We start from the raw sequence: 23,126 nt of genomic DNA, 5'->3' as shown, positions 1-23,126 counted from the left end.
CTCTTTGCCTCAGCATCTCGTGTCATATTCCCCGCAGATGAGCTTCATCTTCTCACATTTCAGCTGCTTCTGAGCGAGTTTTCTGTGTCTGCCTTTGCCTTATCGTTGGGAGTGGAGGATGAGGCTGTTTGGAGGATGTGATTTATCTGGTGTGGTTTAGGTGAATACTTTATGGTGAGCTAAAATGCAGATTTTCTGCAGCTGGGCGTGCTGCACGATTGGGCCAAGTTTTAGGTTACAGTTGCGTAGCATGTGCAGAAAACAGATTTGGACTTTTCTACATCCAACCGTCATTTAATCTCTGAGTTCTCAGACTGGAAAAGCTGATCCGCGTGACCTTTAGAATCATTTTGGTTGGAAGAGACCCCCAGGATCATCGAGTCCAACCATAACCTAAATCCAGCACTAAACCACCTCCCTAAGAACCTCATCTAAATGCCTTTTAAACCCCTCCAGGGATGGTGACTCCACCACTGCCCTGGGCAGCCTGTTCCAATGCCCGACAGCCCTTTCCATGAATAATTTTTTCCTAATATCCAATTAGGATTAGCTCCGTGGACAGATGAGCGATGCAACTCCAAAGTCTCATAACTCTATTGCTATGCAAACTGCTCGTTTTTTCCTCTTTTCATTGGACCTGTCTGGTGAGGCCTAAGATGGGTTTATATTGTATTGCAGTCCTAAACCCGTTCTCCCAAGCTTTTGTTAGCAAATGCAAAGCTGCTGTCAGATTTGTAGCTTAACTCACCACTCCCATAATCACACTTTTAGAGCACTTTTCCCCCTCACTTCAATCCTTAGCTATTCCAGCCATGAGGTAATTTATTTAAAGCAGATTTATTAATTTTTTAGCAGCCATGCATGACTTGCTTACATTCCGACTCGCAAAAGTGAGTTTATCGTAGTTAGATCATCCTGCAATGGAAATAACAACGAAACTAACAATTGAAACTGGCAGTTTTTGCTGCTTGAAGATGAAAAGCACCTTTAGACTCTGTAAGAGAAATCTAGAGTGGTTACAACTCCAGGCTTTAGAGAGCTTTAGCTCTAGCAAACCTTGTGCTGTATTAACCAGTTGAGAAATCAGCAGGAGAACCTGGCTTTGGTTCTCCAAATTTCTTTCTCATGTGGGTTTCATTTCAATATCCAGTTGCGAGGTTGAGTTTGGCGGCAGCTAAAAGGGCAGGGAGAGGTTTGGAAGGAACAAACGTCAAAGTGAGGGTGGAATTAGTTGGTTCTAGTAGGGACAGAAAGGGGGAGAGTAAGTGAAGCAAGGGTGACGACCAAAGCATCCTTTTTGAAGTACGACAGCTTAAACTCAACTCATAAGAATTTTATTGCTGCTCTTGTTCTTCATCTTCTGGGGGAAGATCAGGAGGGTAGAGCTCTAAGGAAGTCACGGTAGTTTATCTTGTCTTCTCCACAAGAACATAGGTCAATCAACTGAGGAAAAAAGAACAAAAACAACATGAAGAGCTGGAAGCTGCAAATTTCTTTTTTATAGGGGAAAGTGCATAGAAGATCTTATTCCCCTGTGTGGAAGAGCCTACCACCTAGTTCTGAATCACAGGTAATGAGTGCTTATAGATGGCACCTACGCAAGGAGAAGAGTTAAAGAGTTTGAGTTGAATCCTGGTTGCTTCCAGGTATCACCACAATGGCAACAAATCCACAAAAACAATGAAGTGAAGCCACAGAGTTCCTTGTAAAGATTCTTCTTCCCCTTGTTGCCGGCAGACAAATTTAACTAGGGTTGCTCTGGTGTGACTGATATCTGCACTGCTCTCCAACCCAGACAGTGCTTAACTCCCTGCCATATGTTTAATGTATAGCACAGCTGCACTCCTGAGAGCTCTGAGCATGCTATCAGTAGGATTTGAAGAGAGAAGAGGGACACTTTGTCGTGCTTAGGTCCTAAATGGAGATTGAAACGTGGGGGTTCAGCCTCAGTTGTCACAGGTTCCCCATGTGCTCTTGGGCACCTTGGTTATCTGCCATTCTGGGGACAAGGATGTGTCACCACGTTGTGACTGCCCAGGGCAGAGGGGTCTGTGCTGAACTCCGTTAAGAGACTTAAATCCCCCACCTGTGTATGTTTCTAAGCAGGGCTGTGATGCTCACAGTTGGCTGGTTTGGAATTTTTTAGATTTTTTTAATCAAGGGAGCTACTTCCTCTGATTTCCACATTTCTTTAAACTCCAAATCTGCCTTTATTGGCCACTAATCTACTGCATATCACGTCACGCTAAGCAAGCATCCTTGCCAGCCGTATTCCTGAAGGATCCTCCAGCCCCGCTGTACCGACTTCCCTCTTCACTTCCCTCACATTTTCTGCTCTGCAGGCTGTGGTCTCCATAGAGTGCCCAACAAGCCTGTGTTAACCAAGCACTTATGACTCTAACTTCCTTTATTTTTGGTTTTTTTTGGTACAATACTTAAGGTCAATGGGGCAGAGTCCAGTTGGAGGCCTGTATCTAGTGGAGTGTTCAAGGGTCAGTACCGGGGCCGGTATTATTCAATAGATTCATCAATGACTTGGATGAGGGAATAGAGTGTACTATCAGCAAGTCTGCTGATGACACCAAGCTGGGAGGAGTGGCTGACACTGGAAGCTGTGCTGCCATCCAGAGACTTGGACAGGCTGGAGAGTTGGGCAAGAAAAATCTAATGAAATGGAACGGAAAGTGTAGAGTCTTGAATCTGGGCAGGAACAACCCCAGGTTCCAGTGTAAGTTGGGGAATGACCTATTAGAGAGCAGTGTAGGGGAAAGGGACCTGGGGGTCCTGGTGGACAGCAGGATGACCATGAGCCAGCACTGGGCCCTTGTGGCCAGGAAGGCCAATGGTACCTGGGGTGGGTTAGAAGGGGGTGGTCAGTAGGTCAGAGAGGTTCTCCTGCCCCTCTACTCTGCCCTGGGGAGACCACACCTGGAATATTGTGTCCAGTTGTGGCCCCTCAGTTCCAGCAGGACAGGGAACTGCTGGAGAGAGTCCAGCTCAGGGCAACAAAGATGCTGAAGGGAGTGGAGCATCTCCCGTGTGAGGAAAGGCTGAGGGAGCTGGGGCTCTGGAGCTGGAGAAGAGGAGACTGAGGGGTGACTCATTCATGGGGATCAATATGGAAAGGGGGAGTGTCAGGAGGATGGAGCCAGGCTCTTCTGGGTGACAACCAATGGTAGGACAAGAGGCAATGGGTACAAAGTGGAACACTTAAATTTGAGAAGAAACTTGTTCCCGGTGAGGGTGGCAGAGCCTGGCCCAGGCTGCCCAGGGAGGGTGTGGAGTCTCCTTCTCTGCAGACATTCCAACCCGCCTGGACACCTTCCTGTGTAACCTCATCTGGGTGTTCCTGCTCCATGGGGGGATTGCACTGGATGAGCTTTTGAGGTCCCTTCCAACCCCTGACATTCTGGGATTCTCAAATCTTCAGTTGGTGTTAAATCCAAAATGTGTCCAAGCATTCCCAAGCACCTCAGGGCCATCTCTACTCAAGCCCAGGTGTGTTTAAGTCATGACAGACCCTGCAGTAGCCTGTCACGATATACAACCTCTGCTGCTCATGTCTGAGACCCGAACCAACACAAAATGGTGCAGCCCAACACCAGGCTGCTCAGTTTGGGGGCAACCTGGGTAACATTTCTTCCCTTTACTTAAGGACAGCGATTATTATCTCTTCCTTTAATATGAAGCAACTGTTCCCTCTGACCTTGTTAACCAGCAAGGCGTTGGTCGGCACACATGTGCTCTCAAGGGCAGCTAAAAACGTCCCTTTGTCCACGACGCCAGAGCCATCCTGGTCGCACTGAAGAAGCTCCTTGCGAACATTGTCGATGTTCAAGTGCTTATGGAGCTTCAGCTCTTCCCGAACCTGCACAATTAAGTCATCCAGTTCCTGCCTGCTGGTCCCAAGTGCGGGGATGTCGCTGTAGGAGAAAGGAAGAACGGGAATTCATGTAAAAGCCGTACTGCAACATTTCTGTGCAGGCTGCCCAGATTCTATTTCTGGACACACTGCAGGCTTCTGGGTGGTTGCTCTTTATGGCAAGATCATTTTTACATCAAGCTCATCTCAGTTTGGACTTAGAGATGAAGCTCAGTCTTGTCCTTGGAGCACCAGGTAAACTATTTTCCTTTTTCAGGACATTTCCCCCATTCACTTTTTCCTGCAAGTGTTTTGGGACAAGAAGCGCTGCCTTGTGTGCTTCATGCAGCCCCAAGAACCGTTTGAAACTCTGATTTCAACCAGAGCCCCTGAACTACCATGATACTGACTCCCAAGTGTCTTGTGAGGTAATAAGGTTGTTACTGGGTCACCCGAAAGGGGTCCAGACAGCTAAAAAAGAGGATGTGGTCTAGGTTCTCATAGGCTGATAAGCACAGCCAGAGCAAATGAAAAAATAAAAGACTCCAGCAACTCTTCGCTGAGCCTGGTACCATCTGGTAGCTCGTGCAGGTACTGTCACAGCAGCTGCTCAACTGAACTGCTGTCTTTGGGGAAAAGATGACTCTGAATGGATTGCAGCTGCTGAGCCAGAGCCATTGCCCTTGTTTTCTTAAAATGAAGTTTCTCTTTTAGTGAATTTGCCTGTCAGCTAAAGCTTTCAGATTAGCTGCGTTTTCCTGAAAACCAGATACATGTTTTGGTGAACACAGCAATGGAATGCGAGGTCATTGATAAGGATGGATGCACATCTTGCAAGAGGGGCAATGAGAAACAGGTGACCAGAAACTGACCAATGGTTTATAACATCCCATTCGCGTGAATATTTCATATAAAAGTGGGAGATCACGATGATCTCGTCCCTTTTCCTTATGGCGACAATAGGAGAGGACCTTGCAAGTCATCCCTGTGAACTGAGGCCAGTGACAGACTGAATCCAGTTCCATTGGCTGCAGAGTCCAGTCCAGGACTTTGGGTGCCAGCTCTGCAGTTGCTGGGACTTTCAAGATGGGTTTTGTACCTTTTGTATTATCTTCTGTATTTTATCAGTAGCATTAGTAATACATTTTTAATTTTTCCCACTCTCTTCTCCCTGTCTTTCTTTCCCTCACGATCGCCTGTCTTTAGTGGGAAGGGGAGCGAGCGGGTTAACAATACATCTGCCACGGGTTTATTGCCACCCCGCAATCAAAACCTCGACAGCTGTCCCGCAGGGTTTTTGGTCAGCAGCAGCCACCATGTCATGTTGTATAGATGTGATTCCCTCCGTATGTGTCCAAACACGGGCTCTTGTGTCCAAACACGGGCTCTTGGAGCTGAATGATCAGCGGAGCAGCCGCTGCACAGCAGGCTGGAGCCCACGGAGGCTGCTGAAAGCTCCCTTAGCTGTCAACCTGAGCCTTATTTAGCTCCACAACACCATCCTTTGAAGCCTACCTGTTGGCAGCCTCCTTCCCCACCTGCTGTGGGCGAATATGATCCCTCAGGGACTGCAGCGTGGCCGCAGGGAAATGGTCTGCGTTGCTCTCCATGTAATTAAGCACGTATTCATCGGCGTCAGTGATAACAAACCTGTGGCCAAACACTAGGGAAGAGGCGTTAAAGAAAGCAGTGTTACTTGCCTTTCAAGTCACTTCAGCATCCAGGAGAGAAGACGGTTTCTCTCTTGTGGCTGGGCCCAGGTTTAAGCAAGCTCTGCTCTGTGTTTCAGTCCACAAAGTGAGGAGGGTTTCACCAACTCAAAGGGAGTTTTGCTGCAAGAAAAGCAGCTGCTGAGAGTAAAGGCTCCGTGCTTGGGCCTGCAGTGACTCCCCCATTAGCACTGGTGTGTTTCTAAATATTTCAGTGTTACATTTATTTTCCATGCAGGACAGATTTACGGTTTTTGCTGCTGGTAGTTGTCTGGTGTAGATTTACCCCTGTGAATCCTGGCACGTCCCAAAATGTAAACTGAACACATACTATGGAGAATGTAGCTCTTTTCCTAATTATGGCAAAGGTCCAAACATTGACACTAACAGAGTTATATCAACGTACAGCATTTGGTTATCTGGAAACTCAAATGTGATGAGACCCAGAAGGAAGAAGTGTTTCAAGTGAAGGAAGGTGTATGCACTGTCTGTGCAATAAATGACATATCAGAGCAATGCACAGAGAATAATTATCAGTCCAGGCTGGATTTTACCTTCAATTGTTGAACCGATGATGAGGTCAGAGGGCTCATAGTACGTGGCATTCTCTGTAGTAGAGCCTGGCTTGGCGACTCTGGTCTTTCTTAAATATTTGCCTCCGATGATGCCAGAGTTACGGACTGGGGGTTCATAGATACTGATCATGTCATCAGAGAGGAAATACGAGAGGATGAAACGACGCTTTCTGTCCTCAGGGTTTGGTGATTCCTAGAGGAAAGGTAAGCAAAGTTTTAAGCAGGTCTTTATTTCCTGTGTTTAGAAATACCTAGTGTTTAGAAATACCTCGTACCCCACTCAGAAGCACCGAGAGTTCGTAGTTATTTTAATAGCTGACTAAACAAAACACTTGATGTAGGCCAGATGCTACAGATATGCTGACATAGCACAACAAACCCTAGACAGTGTGGAGTATCTGAATTTCAAAGGCGACTTGCTCTGGTCAGGCCAACAGAAGTAGAATCTGGGCTACAGTCACCAAGTATATTCAGTGTTTCCACAGACTGAGTAATCCAACAGAAAGAAATATCTTGCATGGAATTTAGCATTAAAATTTAGCATTAGCGTTGTATTTTTGATTATACTGAGTGCCTGAGAGAGGTTGGTACTGCTCTTAGTCACAGCAAGACACTCCCCTGACACAACAGTGGGTTTATTTGCTTAGTTTAAAATTAAGTGGATCTGGACTTGTTAGCTGTGACCTTTAGGAACTCCAGCACAATAGGGAAAAGAAATCAGCCCTTATTCACCCTGGGCGTTTGGAGAGGGCTGTGACCAGGCAGTGCAGGAAATGCCATTGCTGGATGGGCCAGAGGCTCCTTGCATAAACCAACGGTAGAGCCGACACAGAAGCCAGGCTCTAAATGCCGTGGGTGGAAAACACAGGATCACAGAATCCCAGAATATCAGGGGTTGGAAGGGACCTGGAAAGCTCATCCAGTGCATTCCCCCCGCTGGAGCAGGAACACCCAGATGAGGTTACACAGGAAGGTGTCCAGGCGGGTTGGAATGTCTGCAGAGAAGGAGACTCCACACCCTCCCTGGGCAGCCTGGGCCAGGCTCTGACACCCTCACTGAGAAGAAGTTTCTTCTCATATTTAGGTGGAACCTCTTGTGTTCCAGTTTGAACCCATTATCCCTTGTCCTATCACTGGTTGTCACCAAGAAGAGCCTGGCTCCATCCTCCTGACACTCACCCTTTCCATATTGACCCCCCATGAATGAGTCACCCCTCAGTCTCCTCTTCTCCAGGCTCCAGAGCCCCAGCTCTCTCAGCCTTTCCTCACACGGGAGATGCTCCACTCCCTTCAGCATCTTTGTTGCCCTGAGCTGGACTCTCTCCAGCAGTTCCCTGTCCTTCTGGAACTGAGGGGCCCCGAACTGGATACAGTATTCCAGGTGTGGTCTCCCCAGGGCAGAGTAGAGGGGCAGGAGAACCTCTCTGACCTACTGACCACCCCCCTTCTAATCCACCCCAGGTACCACTGGCCTTCCTGGCCACAAGGGCCCGGTGCTGGCTCATGGTCATTCTGCTGTCTCCAGGACCCCCAGGTCACTTTCCCCCACGCTGCTCTCTGCACCGTCCCCACTGGCTCCCCAGCTCTTGCCCTGGCACTCAGGTGGGTGCCACAGCCAGGATGAGCCCGGGGAAGGAGCCGGGAGCCGGCAGCAGGGGGACAGCAAGCTGCCACTCATGGCCGTGGTTGAAGGCAGGCAGAGGCACGGTGCCCACTTGCGATGCCATTTCATCTGTCACCTGCTGATGTCAGTGGGAGTTTTTCCATAAATGGCTGTAGTTTTGTAGGCTGGCTGTTTGGTACTTTCTGCCCTTGGTTTTGTTTTGTTTTTTTACTAGCTTTGTATGCTACTAATTGTCACAGCAAGTACACAAATGGCATCCCCTGAGCGGCACCGGTGTTTCTTTGGGGAACCCTCTTTTCCCACCAGCACAGAGGAGAATTTGCTAACAGCCTAGCAAACTCTTCCTCTCATCCTTCAGACCCTACAGTATAAGCTGGCACTGCAGTAAAATACTCACCAGGGCCACCTGGTATCGCAGCACCTTCTTGTCATTCTCTAGCATTTTAGCAATGTCTTTCCGGGGAGGCTTTGGAATCAGAGAAAAGCAGTTCTGAAGAGAGTCTTCGAGCATGCCAAAACCATTATAGGGAGGAATTACCTGCATCCAGAAGAGATAACGAGCAGAAATTAAGACCAAGGCAGTGTTTGCAAGACAGCTTATCAGAAATCAGCTGTGTGGAAGGAAATTTTCTGTTGCCAGGTAGCAATAGCTGTTACATCCTTAGAGACGCTACTAGCCTGGCCATGTGTTGGACCCCTTACTTACAGAAATATCTAAGAGAATTAAGAAAATCTGAAAGAAAGCCAGGTAATTTCTCTGAACAAAGAGGCTACAGTTATATTAATAACCAAACCTTCATGTGCACAGGAACTCCAACTTCTGTATGGTTACACTGTTAGGCTGTTCCCCGTCATGCTCTAGGACAGCCAGCACTCCAAACTATTTCTAGGCTCAGTTTTGGAGGTAACAAGGACAGTGACCATCCCCAGTAGGCAGTTTGGACTTATCAACCCTGTTTTGGAGGGCGAGGGAGAGTTTAGTAGCACGAGTGCAGCTAGACTGTGCCAGCTGGCTTCCCAGCCAAAACCAAACCCTGACACTGGTTAATTTTCTAGCATAGACCTAAGCAGGGCTCTTTCTATCACTATTAGCAAGTGCATTGTCCTTTACGGTATTAAAATCAACAGTTTCAGAGGGCTTTCATTCGATTATGACCATTCTTGCCCTGTCTTCTTCAAGCATCTTTTCTTTAAGCTGAGCTTGTTTACTATAGGTTTTTACTAAGCTGAACGTATGTTTTACTGTAAGAGCTTACAGCAACTGCTTCCTTCTCTCCCTTCCTTTGAGAAATGGTTTGCGTTACCTGTGGAACTTCCTCAGGTGGTTTCTTCTCCATTTCCACCGGCTGGAAGTCTGTGATGCCAAATTTGTCACGGTAGAAGTTTCGTGTGAACTCATCGCAATCATAGATGAAGAAGGTGCGTCCGAGGAGGGCAGTAGACCTGCCGACCGCAAAATCTTTAGCTGTGTACCACTCCAGTACCTCGTGATCGGAGATCTCCATCACACAGCTTGGGAAGTTCTCTGAGGACAAGGGAGCCAAAGGAGAAAAAAAATCAATCAATCAATCAATCAATCAATCAATCAATCAGGTAGATGTTAATGTTTCCTGGTGAAAAAGGATACAAAAGCAAAGCTGTATAAATAGCGCCAGGGAACTGTTGGTACGACTGTCCCGGCACAGTTTGCCAAAAGATAAAGAATTTAGTTATCATTTAAAGAACTTTGGCCAAAAAACAATGACACTAGGAGTGTTCTCAGCAGAAATTCTCCAGACTCCGTGTACCTTTGACACAGCCACCACTTTAGTGTCTGCCCACCAAGGCAGACGGGCTGGCCAATCTAAACTCACTTGTCTTTTCCACTAAGGTCTTGGGCAAGCGTTGGCGTCTTATCAGTACTGGGAATCGATCTTTGCCGTCATTTTGCTTGTAGACTTCCCGCACCTCCACTGTGTCATCTGCCAAGTAGTAATGGATGACACAAGACCGTTTCTCACCAAACATGTTGTTGGTGTCGTCCCAAATGGCGTAGAAGCGAAGGACCTAGGGTGGAGGAGAAAGAGGCAGAGAAAACAACCGCGGATTAGAATTAGTGATGCTCTGTCCAAATGAAGTGGGTTGAGAAGGGTGCGGTTATTGGAGGCATCTCAGCAACCTTCTCTACCATGTACAGAAGAACTTGCGCTGGGGCACTGGGGTGAATGGGCTGCTGAAGCAGCGGTGGGAAGGGTAGCAGGAGCCTGCAGACATGGACAGGCCTGGCTTAGCTCGAAAGCAGCAAGAGAGATAAAACAGTTTATGCCAAGACAAGAATTCAGTTCAAGTTCATGAGGAAACATCGGGAGGGGAGGGGGAAGTGATTAAAAAGCAACAGAGAATAATTGCCCAGCAATGAGTAGGGAAGTAGTGTTAAGGGAAGTGATTTTTATAATGAAACTTGCTGTAGCAACACAAGAATCTTGCTGTGACTCTTAAACCATTCATTTCATGGGCAATTCTTCACTGTTGTCACGCTGAGGAAGGCAGAGGGCAACGCACTCGACAGTCCTGAAGATGCTGCGTTCACTGCAGACCCATCTTATTCCTGCCTGGTGGAAATACACAGAACTCAGGTCATGTCCTGCTTCTGTTTCATTTTCTATTATAGATGTTGTCTATAGGGGTTCTTAACTTGTTGCCAGATGAAAAGAAGATCCAGAGGAGCAGGGAGGTGTTAGTCAGCCGTGTGCACAGGGAGAATTCGCTCAGAGCAAGTGGCATTTGTGTTTGTCTGAAATCCTCAACTCTGGCACCCGGCACTGATGTTTTATGGGAATAGATGAGTGGATGCAGCACGCCCATTCGTATTCAAACTGCATCTGGCCCTGTGCATTTCCCAAGGCAGGAGGCTTATCTCATCCCAACAGAAAGAGAGAGAGAGATGGTGGATCTAGAGGTCAGTCTGCAATCCAAAGAGAAGCAGTTCACAAGGCACAAAGCTTGGCTGAAAAGATAAAAGATTTTGATTGTCACTAAAGCCAAGGAGAAAATCTGGAGCCTGTTGAGTGGTCTGAGGTTTTTTAGAATGAGTAAGGCTGTAGACACTCTCAAAACTTGGGTTTCAATAACACGTATAGTCTGTAATGCGGGTAATCACTACCAGCTCTCTCACCTGCTTGTCGTAAGTCAGAAACTGTTTGAATTGGTCGAAATCTGAAGGTGTGATGTACTTGCGCATAGGTGTCCGACGCATTTCTATATAGGGATCGAAAACCATCTCCTCTGGAGGGTTCAGCTCAATTCCTTGGCTCTCCAGGAACACCTAGGGAGGTCAGCTGAGGTATTAATGCTGCCGTGAGTTCTGAAGGTAAAAGGTAACTAGAGATTACAGATGGGCTGAGGTGAGTCATGTCGGAACAAAAGCTGCAGGAGTTTAGTTCTACTGCAACAGCAAATACAATAGGAGATCATAGAACCATTGCATTTGGAAGAGATCATGGAGTCCAACCATAAGCTAATCTTAGCACTAAGCTATGTGCCTAAGAACCTCATCTAAACACCTTTTAAGCCCCTCCAGGGATGGTGACTCCACCACTGCCCTGGGCAGCCTGTTCCAATGCCCAACAGCCCTTTGGGGAAGAAATTGTTCCCCAGATCCAATCTAATCCCCACCCAGGTCCCTCAGCTGCTCCCATCACACTTGTGCTGCAGCCCCTTCCCCAGCTCCATTCCCTTCTCTCAACTCGCTTCAGCACCTCAGCTTTCCTACAGTGGGATGACCAAGATGTTTCTGTTTAAGCTGCTTCTTAGCTTTGCTTGCTCTTTAATTACTCAGGGCAGTCCTATCCTCAACATCCTAGCTCAGATTTCACTTGAGCACAGTTTTCCTTTGCCTTAGGGCTTTAAATGGAGGATAACTGTCAGTTGGTCTCTTTTATGGAAATGAAAAAGATTAAATTAGCACAAAACCGCAGATGTAGCCAGTTCTGAATTTGCAAGAGACTTGGGGCTCCCCAGTGTGTCAGACAGTGGAAGTCAGTGCTACCCACCAAGGCCCTTCAGGCCACAAGGAAATGTGGCAGCTCCAGTCCATCTTTCAGAAGTACTTTTCCCACAAAAAGAGGCCAATCTGCTTGTTCATGAAGGTATTTTTTTTACTTGACTCGGATGCATCAACAAGCCATAGGTATTACTTGTGTACTCACATCAGTCACCCCAAACTACCTCTGAAGTCAATGGACTTTTCCCTTTTTGGCCTTGGGAAGTCAATGGACCTTTTTGGCCATGAAAACATTCAGCCCAGGAAGCACCTATGCAAACATCTCCAACAGGCACAAGAGATCAACCTGAAGACTCACAAGGCAGGTTCACACTTTCAAACTCACTATTTTCTGGTCTGGAGGGTGCCAGTTAATGATAAATAGACTAGTGGCCTTGAGATGTAGACCCATGTAGCTCACGTCATGTTTTCCATCAACCAACCAACATTTACGTGAGAACCAGCTCTTCATCTGACATGAACTGGCTTGAACAGTCATCCAGCTCCAGCAGAGCTGGCTCCACATGTTCTCAACAGCCACATATACACCTACATATTGCACATACTTAGGAAAGTTCCTGGGCACCGAGGCCAACTGAAAAGGAACAATGTGCAGCTAAACTCCCTCACCCTCCAGGACAGGTTGGCTGTACATAACTCGCCTATTAGGAATGGTACCCGGAGCATTCTAACTCCTGGGAATTGCTTGGAAGAATAATAGTTGTCCAGGGCTGAGATTATACTGGGGACAATCTAACAGGATACCATTATTTGTTATTATTTGTTCCTGGATCATTATTATTTCACTTACTGGTACAGAAATAGAAGAGCAGGCAATGAATAAGCTTTCTTAGAAAGGTCAGTTCATACCATCATTCTCAACCCACGGATCATGACTGCTCTTCTGGCTTGGCTGTAGATAGGTACAGAGTTAGGGACTGCATTCCCTTCCCCTATTCCTAACTTAAGAGCTTTGAGTCAAAAAAAAAGAGTTAGGATCAGTAATTTCTCTGTCATTTATGCACATTGTTTCATCTGGGCCCTAACAGTTAAACTGCTGTATACGCAGACATGAACTTTAGAATTTATATCCTAAGGAGAAGTCCTGAGGACAAAGGATGGACTCCCTAGGGCAAAAATATCAAGCAATTGATATGCCCTCAGCAAATATCATACCTTGACCTCCCCATTGATGTGAAGAAAGAGATCTTCATAAAAAGCAAAATGAAATATTGTAAGCAACCTTATTCTGAAAGCTACAGATGCAGAGCACTAGACCATAGCAGGCCTGGCCACCCAGTTCCTGCGATTCTCCATGTCAATGTTCTCAGCACAAGAACCACACCTGTGTGAATCGGTCGCAGTCAACGATACGGTACGTCCTGCCGTACATGGTGATGTTCATGCCCCGATTCAGATCTTTCCAGTGGTAATGCTCCCCCTGGTCGTTCTTGGGCACGCGGTGGCGTCGGAGAAGCGTGCCTTGCTGAAAACCCGCGTTGTCCACGAAAGGCTCGATGATGGTCATGCTGTCATCTTCCAAATAGTAATAGATACCCACTTGGCGGATCCGGTAATGCTCTTGTTGAGAGAGAGGAACGTCTTCCTGGAAATAGGCATCAAACTTCAAAATCTGCCAAAGGGGAAATATCCCAAAGAGAGAGAGAGAAACAATTTGAAGACCACAGTCTATTAAAACAAATAATTTTTTTGTAATGTGCTTTGGCAGGGCAAAATCACCAGATTGTAATCTATAAAATCATCAAAGCCAGCTGTAGCCTAATCTGAGAGTGATGGCGGAGGCACTGTGAGGGCTTTTATTAAGATTTGCCTTTTGCAAATGTGGTACATGAGACAAGTGTAAAAAGCACAGCTTTTTCCCTACTTCTTGATCACCTGCTATTTCACTTACTGCCAGGTGTTTGGTTACTGCCAGTAAGATAGTTTGCTAACATATGTGACTTATTCTCACTATTGTCAGCCTTGCATACCCTGACTTAGGGAGATTTCAGTAGAAATTGCAACCACACCTGTATATTTTAAAATCTGCACGGGTCATTTGAAGCCACATCTATTCCTCACTGGCAGCAAAACCTAATCTGTGCTGGACAAACAGAGAGACAAATTGGTCCAGTCAATCACAGTCCCCGTGCTTGGCAGATATGGGGACTATTCCTCCTAAGATCATTAATTGCCTCCAAAAGGTGGCCAATCAAGCCTCGCATACCCAGCCTACATCAGGCATAGGTAATTAAGTGATAATAAAGCCAGCAAAGGTGCTTCAAAAGGGACCATGAGTTCCCCCAGCAGCCCTGGGGCTCCTGTAACTCTGGCTCAAATGAAGAGAAGTATCTGACAGATGAAACGGCAAAATAGACATTATTCTGAAGGAACAGGTTAAGTGATTAACACAGCACATGTTTCCCAGCCTGTCTCACAGATGGGCTGAATATTGGCTGCAAACTGCTGTGCCAAGCTGGCTGGTAGCGTGCAAACCCTGCACCGTCTTGGCTGTCAGCGGCTGTGACTGCGCTCGCTGGCTCGCAATCAGTGTGACCAGAGCATTTAAAATCAAGGGTCAGCTCTGGGCTGCTCCAGCAGACACACTCCTCCACACACTCCAGCACACACACCTCCCAGCCCCATAAAATCACTGAGCAGCACAGGCTGTAACACGCTGCGGTGACAAACACCGGCGTAAATAGATAAACCGCAGCAAAACAGCCCCCGTTGCAGACTGTCTTGTTCAGTTACAAACTCAATAGAGTTTTGGAAACACCAAAGTCCAGGCTGCGGTTTACAGGGTTATAAACGGAAGCTTTTTAGAGTTAATCAAACTTCTTTTCCAGCGCCTGCTGGAAACGCTCGAGCGTAACTTGTGGGGAATGTCTTGCATGGTTTATGTGTTATAATCCTCCTCCCGAGCAAAGAAAGCCTCTTTCAGTCTGGGGTTCAGCTGTCTCTGACTAAGGGCTGTGGCATCTGAAAACTGCTGTACGCTGTCCCATGAACCCTGGAGCTGTTTATATCTCCAAACTTGGCCGGCGGTATTCCTGGAATAAGCTGCTTTCTACCTTTTTGTCAAAAGCCACGTGTGCTGGAACGAAGCCCAAAGGTGGAGCCGTCTTGGCCGGCCCATAGGTCAGCACAGGTCTCGCATTGGATAAATCATCTAATTCAGCTTGAGAAAGCTGATTGACGTGGAGCCGCTCCCCGCCGGCCCCCACTGTCGGCAGCCGAGAAAAGGCGAATCCATTTCTGTAGCCCAGAGTCTGCGACCGATGGAAAGATGTTTTCTGTGGAAGGAAATCCAGCTGTTAGAACACCACATGCACTCTGAAAAGCTGAAACCACAGGAAAACAGTAAGAGTGGAATATCCAGAATGCATCCCCCCACACACCCCCAGCGTTTTATTATAACCTACTGCAGCAGTTATTTGCAATCAGATTTTACACTTAGATTGAGAAGGCTGAAAGAACAGTAAGGAATAAAGCATCAGAGTGACCTCAAATCACAGCAACCACAACCCGTGCAAGGATCATATTAAATAACCACAACCCTCCAAGACCCTATAGCAGATTAATACTGTATAATAGTGGCTATAGGATTTACCTGTTGGTTTTTGCTTCGTGGGTTTAATCTTAGTTTTGAGCTTTTTGAAGCATTTCACTGATCTTTGCTACCTGCCCCACGCCCTGAGCCATTCTTCAAGCTAAATAATGATCCAGCTGCCATGGGAAGGTCCCCACTTTGCTTAAGGACAAGCAACATGAAAATGTCAGAGCTGTGAGTAGGATCTGAGCTCTGTCAGCCTAGTTCTTCACTACTGAAGATTCGGATCGGACTTGGGTGACAACAAGCTTCTCCTCTTGCTATGGAGTCCACCACGCCTGGCACCTCACCTGAGAGCATTTAAATAACACCTGCCTGGTTGGTCCCACTGGGCTTTCAACGCTTAATGCTCCAGAGAAAGCAGGAGAAATTGTGAGTCCATGGTAATAAAATCCCTGGATTTACTTTGACTTAAATACCATAGTTAAATACTGTATAAATATGGTAAAACACTGTCCCAGGTTGGCCAGAGAGGTGGTGGATGAACCATCCCTGGAGACATCCCAGGCCAGGCTGGACAGGGCTCTGAGCAACCTGAGCTGGTGAAGATGTCCCTGCTCATGGCAGGGGTTAGATTAGATGAGGTTTGAAGGTCCCTTCAACCCAAACTAGTCTATGATTCTATGACTTTTACCAAGTAAAACAGTTGTACACATTTCTGAAGGAACAAGCTTCAGCTCCTTTTCCAGACCCAGACTCGCAATGAGTTCAGCATGTGAACCACTTCTTCACCCTCACCCCTCATGGTTAAGCCTCTAATCTTATTTATACCCTCAAGGCCCTGCTTGAATTTCACATAATTGTCTGTTTTCTCTTTAAACTGGCACTGCAGATCTTGCAACGCGGGGGACAGAGCAGTTAGGAAAATACGTTTGGGTGAAAACAAGAGAGTTCACTGAAGATGTGTTAATGGAATGTCTTATAAACAGTAGCCCTGCCGCAGAACTGCCCTTTCCTTCTGTTAAATAAATACCAATGGAAAATGGTGGGGAAAATATTCAAGGAAAATCAGGAAGTTTGTCTTTAAACAGGTCAATATCAGGAGCGCACAGGCTTTTATGGGCCCGCAGTTGCCTGAAGAACAGAGCTCATCAATTCATGGGACTCCCAGGGCCCATAGGATCTCCAAAGTGAGCACAGATGCCATCTCATGTTATCAGGTGACTAACGTAAACTTAAAAGGGAAAACCTGGAATCTAAACTACTAATCTCTGTTGCTGCCAGTCCACACCAGAAGAAATGCCACTGAATTAAGTCCTTCTTTTCGTCAAGTCTATAACGCTTCACCGATCCCCCTCGCAGTTTCGCTGTTTCTGCCACATGAATGCTAAGCAATAACAATACTATTTTACTTGAAGACAGAGGTCTTCTTCAGCACTTCTCAGCATCCACCTGGAAAACAAGTATTGCCATGCCCATGTTATAGACTGGAAATTGGAGGCAAAGCCACTTGGTAGCCCAGCCCGAGGAACACTGCAAAACCCTTTCTGGAGTCCAGATCTCCTCAAAACATAACCGATAGTTCAATATTTCAGGCTACTCTAAAATAATGATTTGCTTTGCTACGTCCCATGGGTGTTTCCTACTTACAGACAGTGCTGCTGAAGTTGGTAGAAGTGTTTTCCTGACTAAAGCAGGCAGGATTTTACTGATAGAGGAAATAACGTTTTGCTAGGGGCAGAAATTTGCATTGCAGATTTCCAAGACGTTATAAATGACGTTGAGGAAATAATATTATGAAGTGGATAATAATTCTGAGATAACCTTTATTACTTCAGGATTAAGAGTATTCGTTATGAGTAAATGACTCCACTTACTGTTGCAGAACTCACTCGTCACTGACTTAGAAAACAGTTTGGCTGTTCATGCTGGAAGGCACCATTAAGATTGGTACAGTGATAATTTATCCTTGGGTAACCCTAATCCACACACAAGCAGAATAAGGAAAAGAGAGTCCTATTTAGGAAAATGGAGAGAACTGGGTTCCCATAAAAGCATCTAGAATGAACTGAACTGGTTTCCCAAAGGCCATCACAGACCTTGTCAAGAGGATATCTGTCAAACAGGTGTTAGTGACAATGCGACCACAGGTAGGACAGTATGTTCCTAAGGGAGCACTAGATCCCTTCAGTGTTGTTAAGATCCTTTAGAAGTTCCCCCCCATTCCATCTGAGGAGCAATCAGGAGTTATAAAAATTCCTGTCACAGGTTACGTAGGAAATACTGAAGTGTCCTCTAGAAATATGACGAGCATTGTGGCGACAGGAGGTGGAAGATTTCCTCCTTTGGGAGAATCAGCATTTCCATGGGAAGATCAAACAAGCACGAGGTCTCTCTCCCAGGACGTAAAGAGGTTCTGTAAGTGACACAGGAAGAGCAGAGTGGGCTGATCCCCCTGCAGTGCTGGTCCAGCTCTGGGTCCTCCGCACAGGACACACATGGACCTGCTGGAGAGGGGCCAGAGGAGCCCCAGAAATGATCTGAGGCTGGAACAGCTCTGCTGGGAGGACAGGCTGAGAGAGTTGGGGTGTTCAGCTGGAGAAGAGAAGCGCCGGGGAGACCTTATTGTGGCCTTTTTGTACTTAAAAGGGACCAAGAAGAAAGATGGGGACAGGCTTTTGAGCAGGACCTGTTGTGATAGGACAAGGTGTGATGGTTTTAAACTAAAGGAGGGAGATTCAGGCTGGACATGAGGAAGAAATTTTGTACCCTGAGGGTGGTGAGAGCCTGTCCCAGCTTGGCCAGAGAGGTGGTGGATGAACCATCCCTGGAGACATCCCAGGCCAGGCTGGACAGGGCTCTGAGCAACCTGAGCTGGTGAAGATGTCCCTGCTCATGGCAGAGGTGCCACTGGATCAGCTTTAATGGTCCCTTCCAGCCTAAATCATTCTATGTTTCTACGCTCTGCAACAGATTTACCAAGGGGTAGAGTGGATTGGTAAGAAGTTCTCTCATCTGTAGAGCACAATCTGAGCGACATATCAAGAAGACATGGAAGTGCTTGTTGTGGAGGTGTCAGCTTTCAATGGGAATATCAAGCACAAGGAGTATTGTCCCAAGGTATTTCTCTTTAGTTTTTTTTTCAGTACACCACATCCCATGACAAATGTTCCCATGCAAGTACTTGAGGTTCTGTATCTTGCAGTACCAGAGGATACTGGGGCCGTGTTCTCCTGATGACTAGGTAATTTGGATGTATTGGGAGGGAAGAGGCAGAAGGAGGGGCCTCACCTGGAGTACTGAGCCCTGTGGAAATGGAAAAGCCTGTTCCTGAGGATATTAAACTCCAGGGAAATGCCAGGCATGCCCTGGTCTATCTGCTTCCTACAAAATCTGCAAGCATTGCTTCTGAAGCAGCCAGAAAAGACCAAGGATATTGGTTTCTCAAACGGACATTAGTTAACATTGAACTGAAGTTGAGAAATCAGGTCAAGACTCAAGATATTGGTTTCCCAGGGAGAAGGCAGGGCAGAGCTGCCAGGTGCTCTGAAACAGTCCTGAGAGGAACTCAGGGAGTATCAATTCCTGTCTACGGTGCCGCTTTGTCAAGAGAATATTGGGAAGATCCTCAGTGCGTGGGCCATTGGGAATGAGGAAAAGAGAGGTTGCTTCCTTGTTTAGGTATCAATTCAAGTGCAGAGGTTGAGAATAAGTGCTTCTTCCAGGGAACCTGGGAAGGGCTGAGGGGCTCTCACTTCCTCAAGAGGATCCTGGGGGCTGTGGTGGTATCAGTTCTGTGCTGGGACACCAGTTCTCTGAAGAGTATCAGGTTATCAGGTTCTAGAACTTCAGTTCCCTATGGGCTATCAAGGATTCGGTTCTTCAGACAATACCGGGAGAGCATTTCATAGAATCATAGAATCACTTCAGCTGGAAGACACCCTCAGGATCATCAAGCCCAACCATAACCTAAGCTAACTCTAGCACTAACGCATGTCCCTAAGAACCTCTTCTAAATGCCTTATAAACCCCTCCAGGGATGGTGACTCCAGCACTGCCCTGGGCAGCCTGTTCCAATGCCCAACAGCCCTTTGAGGAAGAAATTGTTCCCCACATCCAACCTCAACCTCCCCTGGTGCAACTTGAGGCCGTTTCCTCTGCTCCTGGCACTTGTTCCTGGGGAGCAGAACCCGACCCCCCTGGCTCCAAGCTCCTTTCAGGCAGTTCAGAGATCAGAAGGTCTCCCCTCAGCTCCTGTTCTGCAGCTGAACCCCCCAAGTCCCTCAGCCGCTCCCATCACACTTGTGCTCAGGTACTTTGTGGAAGTACCTGAGCTTTGGAGGAAAGGGTATCAGGAGGGTATATGTCGTCCAGGAGACTGGTGATTTCAGGGTCTATCTGTCCCAATAAGGGTTGTAATTGGGTCTAGGACATTCCTGTTTCCCTTTGGCTTTGAAGACTGATTCCTACTGGAGGACTGCTTGAGGTTTGGACAGGTTGGTTCTCCTGGGTGTATCAAGACAGTTGAGGCGATATCAGGTGCATTTAAGGGTCCTGGTTCAGGGCAGTATTAGAATGAGCAGCAGGTTCAGAACACATCCCTTTGTGAAAACTGAGAGGATGCAGAGCAACAGGAGTTTCCCTGGGAGAATCAGGTGTCAAGTCTGTAAGTGAATATGGGGATACTCCTTCCCTTGGGGTACCACATGGACTCACAGGGAAACTGATGGATGGATTCAGATGTACTGGGTCGCTGTGGGGTGAGCTTGTAGATAGTAGTTCTGCAGTTATAGGGAAAGCTTTTGGCATCTCAAATGAGGCTGAGGGAACCCAGGTCTCCACAGCCATCAGGACAATTTCAGGGCGTATCAGATGGGTTCAAGATGCAATGGGTTCCCTGGGGATGAGATTAAGAGTACCAGGTGCCCTGGAGAGTGGGTTTAGAGATGCCTGGTCCCCTGGGAACAGCCATGGAGAACTTAGCGAGCGCCAGGTCTGCTGTGAGTGGGGTCAGGGGATACCAGGTGCATTCAGAGAGTTCAGATCCCCCAGAAGTGAGCTCAACAGTTATTTGTTTGCTTTAGGAAGCATCAAATCATCTGCGGGAGAGGTCAGTGGGTATCAGGTTTGCTGGGGAGCACAAAGTGAGTTTACAGGGCACCTCGTTCCTTGGGGTTCACTTCAAAGGGTACTGAGTCCCCTGAAGTGTGTTGGGTGAGTTTGAGGGGTACCGGGTTCCCAGGACACCAAGTCCCCTCAGAGATATAAGATGAATTTGGGAGGTAACCAGGCCCCTTGAGGGAATCAGTGTGGTCTGAGGAAATACCACGTTCCCTGGGGGTGGGCTCGGGGGGGTCATTTGTTCCATTGGGGGTGTGGGGAGCAGGGGGAGGAGGGAGAGAGGCAGGTCTCTTGGGGAGTTAAGGAAGGGTTTGTGGAAGCCCCAGGCTCCATGGGGGTGTATTCAGGGGATACCAGATCCCCGGGGAGCCGGACAGGTTGCAGGTCCATGAAGCAGGTGGGGGGTTCTCAGGGGACTGGGTTTCCAGCACGGGGACGTGCTAAACCAGGTCGGGATCGAGGGTGCCCCGGGGGAACTGGGGTGTCCCGGGAGGGGACGGCTGCGCTCACCATGGGGTCCCGGAAGGCGTAGCCCGGGAGGAAGGGCAGACCCGGCCCCGGCTCCGAGCTCATGGCGGCGGAACCGCGACCGCTCCCTCCCCGGCTCCGCTGACGCCGTCTCCACGGCAACCGCCGGCCGGCCCAGTGCGCAGGCGCGCAGGGAGACGCTGCGCATGCGCAGTGAACCGGGCGAGCCCCGCGCCTGCGTGCTGAGCGCCAGGGAGCGGTTGCCGTGGCAACGGGAGGGCGGGAGCGCGGCCCGTGGGGCCTGGCCGGACGGCGGCAGGAGCGGCCGAACCGCCCCCGAGACGCCGGGAAGGGGGCCCGGTGTGCCCTCATCCCCGCAGTGTGGAAACAGTCAGCTGTGGAAAGTGTTCATGATGTTTTCTTACGGATTTGAGCGCGCTTCGGCCTGCTGCAGCACAGCCCGCCGCCATGTTCCTCCTCCCCCCCACGCCCAGCCGGGCCCTGTCAGCGTCCCGCAGTATGAACTCGGTATCCCCTCTGCCAGGGCAGCACCCCCTCGGCACAGCTGGACGAGGTCCGTGCTATTAAAATCTCTTGGCCTCCAAAACGGGTGGTGGCGCCTTTGGGAGTTGTCTCTGTGCTTGTGACCAGAGAGTGGAGCAGATGTGGAGACACAAATCCAAACCTGGAGCGCTCAACTGTAACAGCAGAAGTGATTGTGCTGGTTTATTATGTATATAGTATGTATATTTGCTGTGAAATAGTGCATTTTTTAACATGTAGCACTGATGGTTCCTCTCTTTTAAACACGATTTTAATCTCTTTCTGAAGGAAGCAGCAAAAAGCAGTGGGGAGGCATCAAGGAAAAGTTGGTTGTGCAAAAGTCACTCCCATATGCAAGAGATAAAAGAGAACTAAGAGAATCACCAGAGAGGAAAGTGTTTTTTCTATGTTGTTGCCTTGCTCGGTTTATCAGCAGTGCACAAGACAGACCAGGCTGTGTTTCAAGGGCAAGCAGCAGGATCTGAGCTTTGTAAGCAGAGAGAAATGCAGCCAGACTGTCTAAGTGTGGTGTGGGAGAGAGAAGAACGCCAGACGGTGGGAGATAAAGAATGAGCCTGCCGAGCTTAGAAAGGAAAATAACAGATTGAAGGCCAAGCAGGGCTGAAAGAGCTGGATCTGAATGGCAGCTAATGTGAGTGCTGACTCAGATGCAGGTGCTGGGAGTGAAGTTTGCTCTCTGATTTCTCCTGCTGTGATATCTAAGCAGGGTTTCCTGAACTTAGTGAGGGACGGGGCTTTGCTCAGAGAAGGAAACTTGGCGCTGTGGGCCATCATCTAGGAGAGGGACAGCAACTTTTTAACAAGGCAGAGTGCCCCTGTACATGGCTTGCAATGGGGCAGGAGCACTGTTATCCTGCATTTTGTGTGAAGGGGGAACTAAGGCCAGGGGATTTATCCATGGTCACAAAGCGAGATGTTGCGCTTGAACATGAGCAGGGACAGAACTGGGAGACCGTGGTCCCAGCACATTCCTCCTGCGTGTTTTAAGGGAGATGGGAATGAAGAAAGGAAGATTTAGGAAAGCTGTAGCAGGAGCTGGTACTTTCTTAGGAATAGTGACCATAAAGTAGGAGAGAAGAGAAATGAGGACTAAGGAATTGAAGCATAAGTCAGAACATCTGGATTCAGCTGCATTTTTGACATCAACCTCTGTACAGGCAAGTCCAACTTGCCAAGGTTAAGATGAGCCTCCTACATCCCTACTCTCATGAAAGGGAAAAGGAAGTAGTTATCAAGATTTCTTATCTGTTTAAAGCTTATGTATTTTAGAGGAAAGACTGGGCTATTGTGTTTATATACGCCACTGTAATACACGTCAATAAAAAAGCCCAGCCTGTGAATCCTCATGCAAGAAGAGTGGATGCTATTGCGATATACCCCATCTGTGGCCAGAGGGATCCAAGGATAACTGCTAATGGGTCTTTGAAAAAAACTCTCAGAAGCCCGGGCTTGTTGGCAGTCGCTGAGATATCCATATATCTGGTTAAATATTGAGGGGTTCAGAGACCAGACTGTTCTCCCACACCACCCTCTACACTGCTTCAGCATTTATCCGACTGACCAACAGACTTCCAGATGAAGCAATACAAGCTTGGTTGGTTTTTTAATTTCTTCCACCTCATCTATTGG

General features: G+C 47.8%; 1 protein-coding gene across 1 annotated transcript; it reads right to left on the bottom strand.

Annotated features, from left to right (window-relative positions):
• Nucleotides 1-1,191: 1,191 nt before the first annotated feature.
• EFHC1 (EF-hand domain containing 1) lies at nt 1,192-21,038 on the bottom strand (the record flags this gene model as incomplete). The annotated part of the gene is made up of 11 exons (XM_082049510.1): nt 1,192-1,443; nt 3,707-3,923; nt 5,378-5,525; nt 6,126-6,339; nt 8,168-8,308; nt 9,075-9,295; nt 9,624-9,816; nt 10,925-11,074; nt 13,137-13,424; nt 14,866-15,087; nt 20,976-21,038. 11 exons carry the CDS (start codon nt 21,036-21,038, stop codon nt 1,372-1,374), a joined length of 1,929 nt encoding a protein of 642 aa, XP_081905636.1. The 3' UTR covers nt 1,192-1,371.
• Between the last annotated feature and the right edge of the window lie 2,088 nt (nt 21,039-23,126).

This window comes from Streptopelia decaocto (assembly GCF_964273445.1).
Source record: "Streptopelia decaocto genome assembly, chromosome: 3".
In the NCBI taxonomy this organism is placed as follows: Eukaryota; Metazoa; Chordata; class Aves; order Columbiformes; family Columbidae; genus Streptopelia; species Streptopelia decaocto.
Note: the sequence above shows the minus strand (reverse complement) of the source record. Positions and strands in the feature narration are given on the sequence as shown.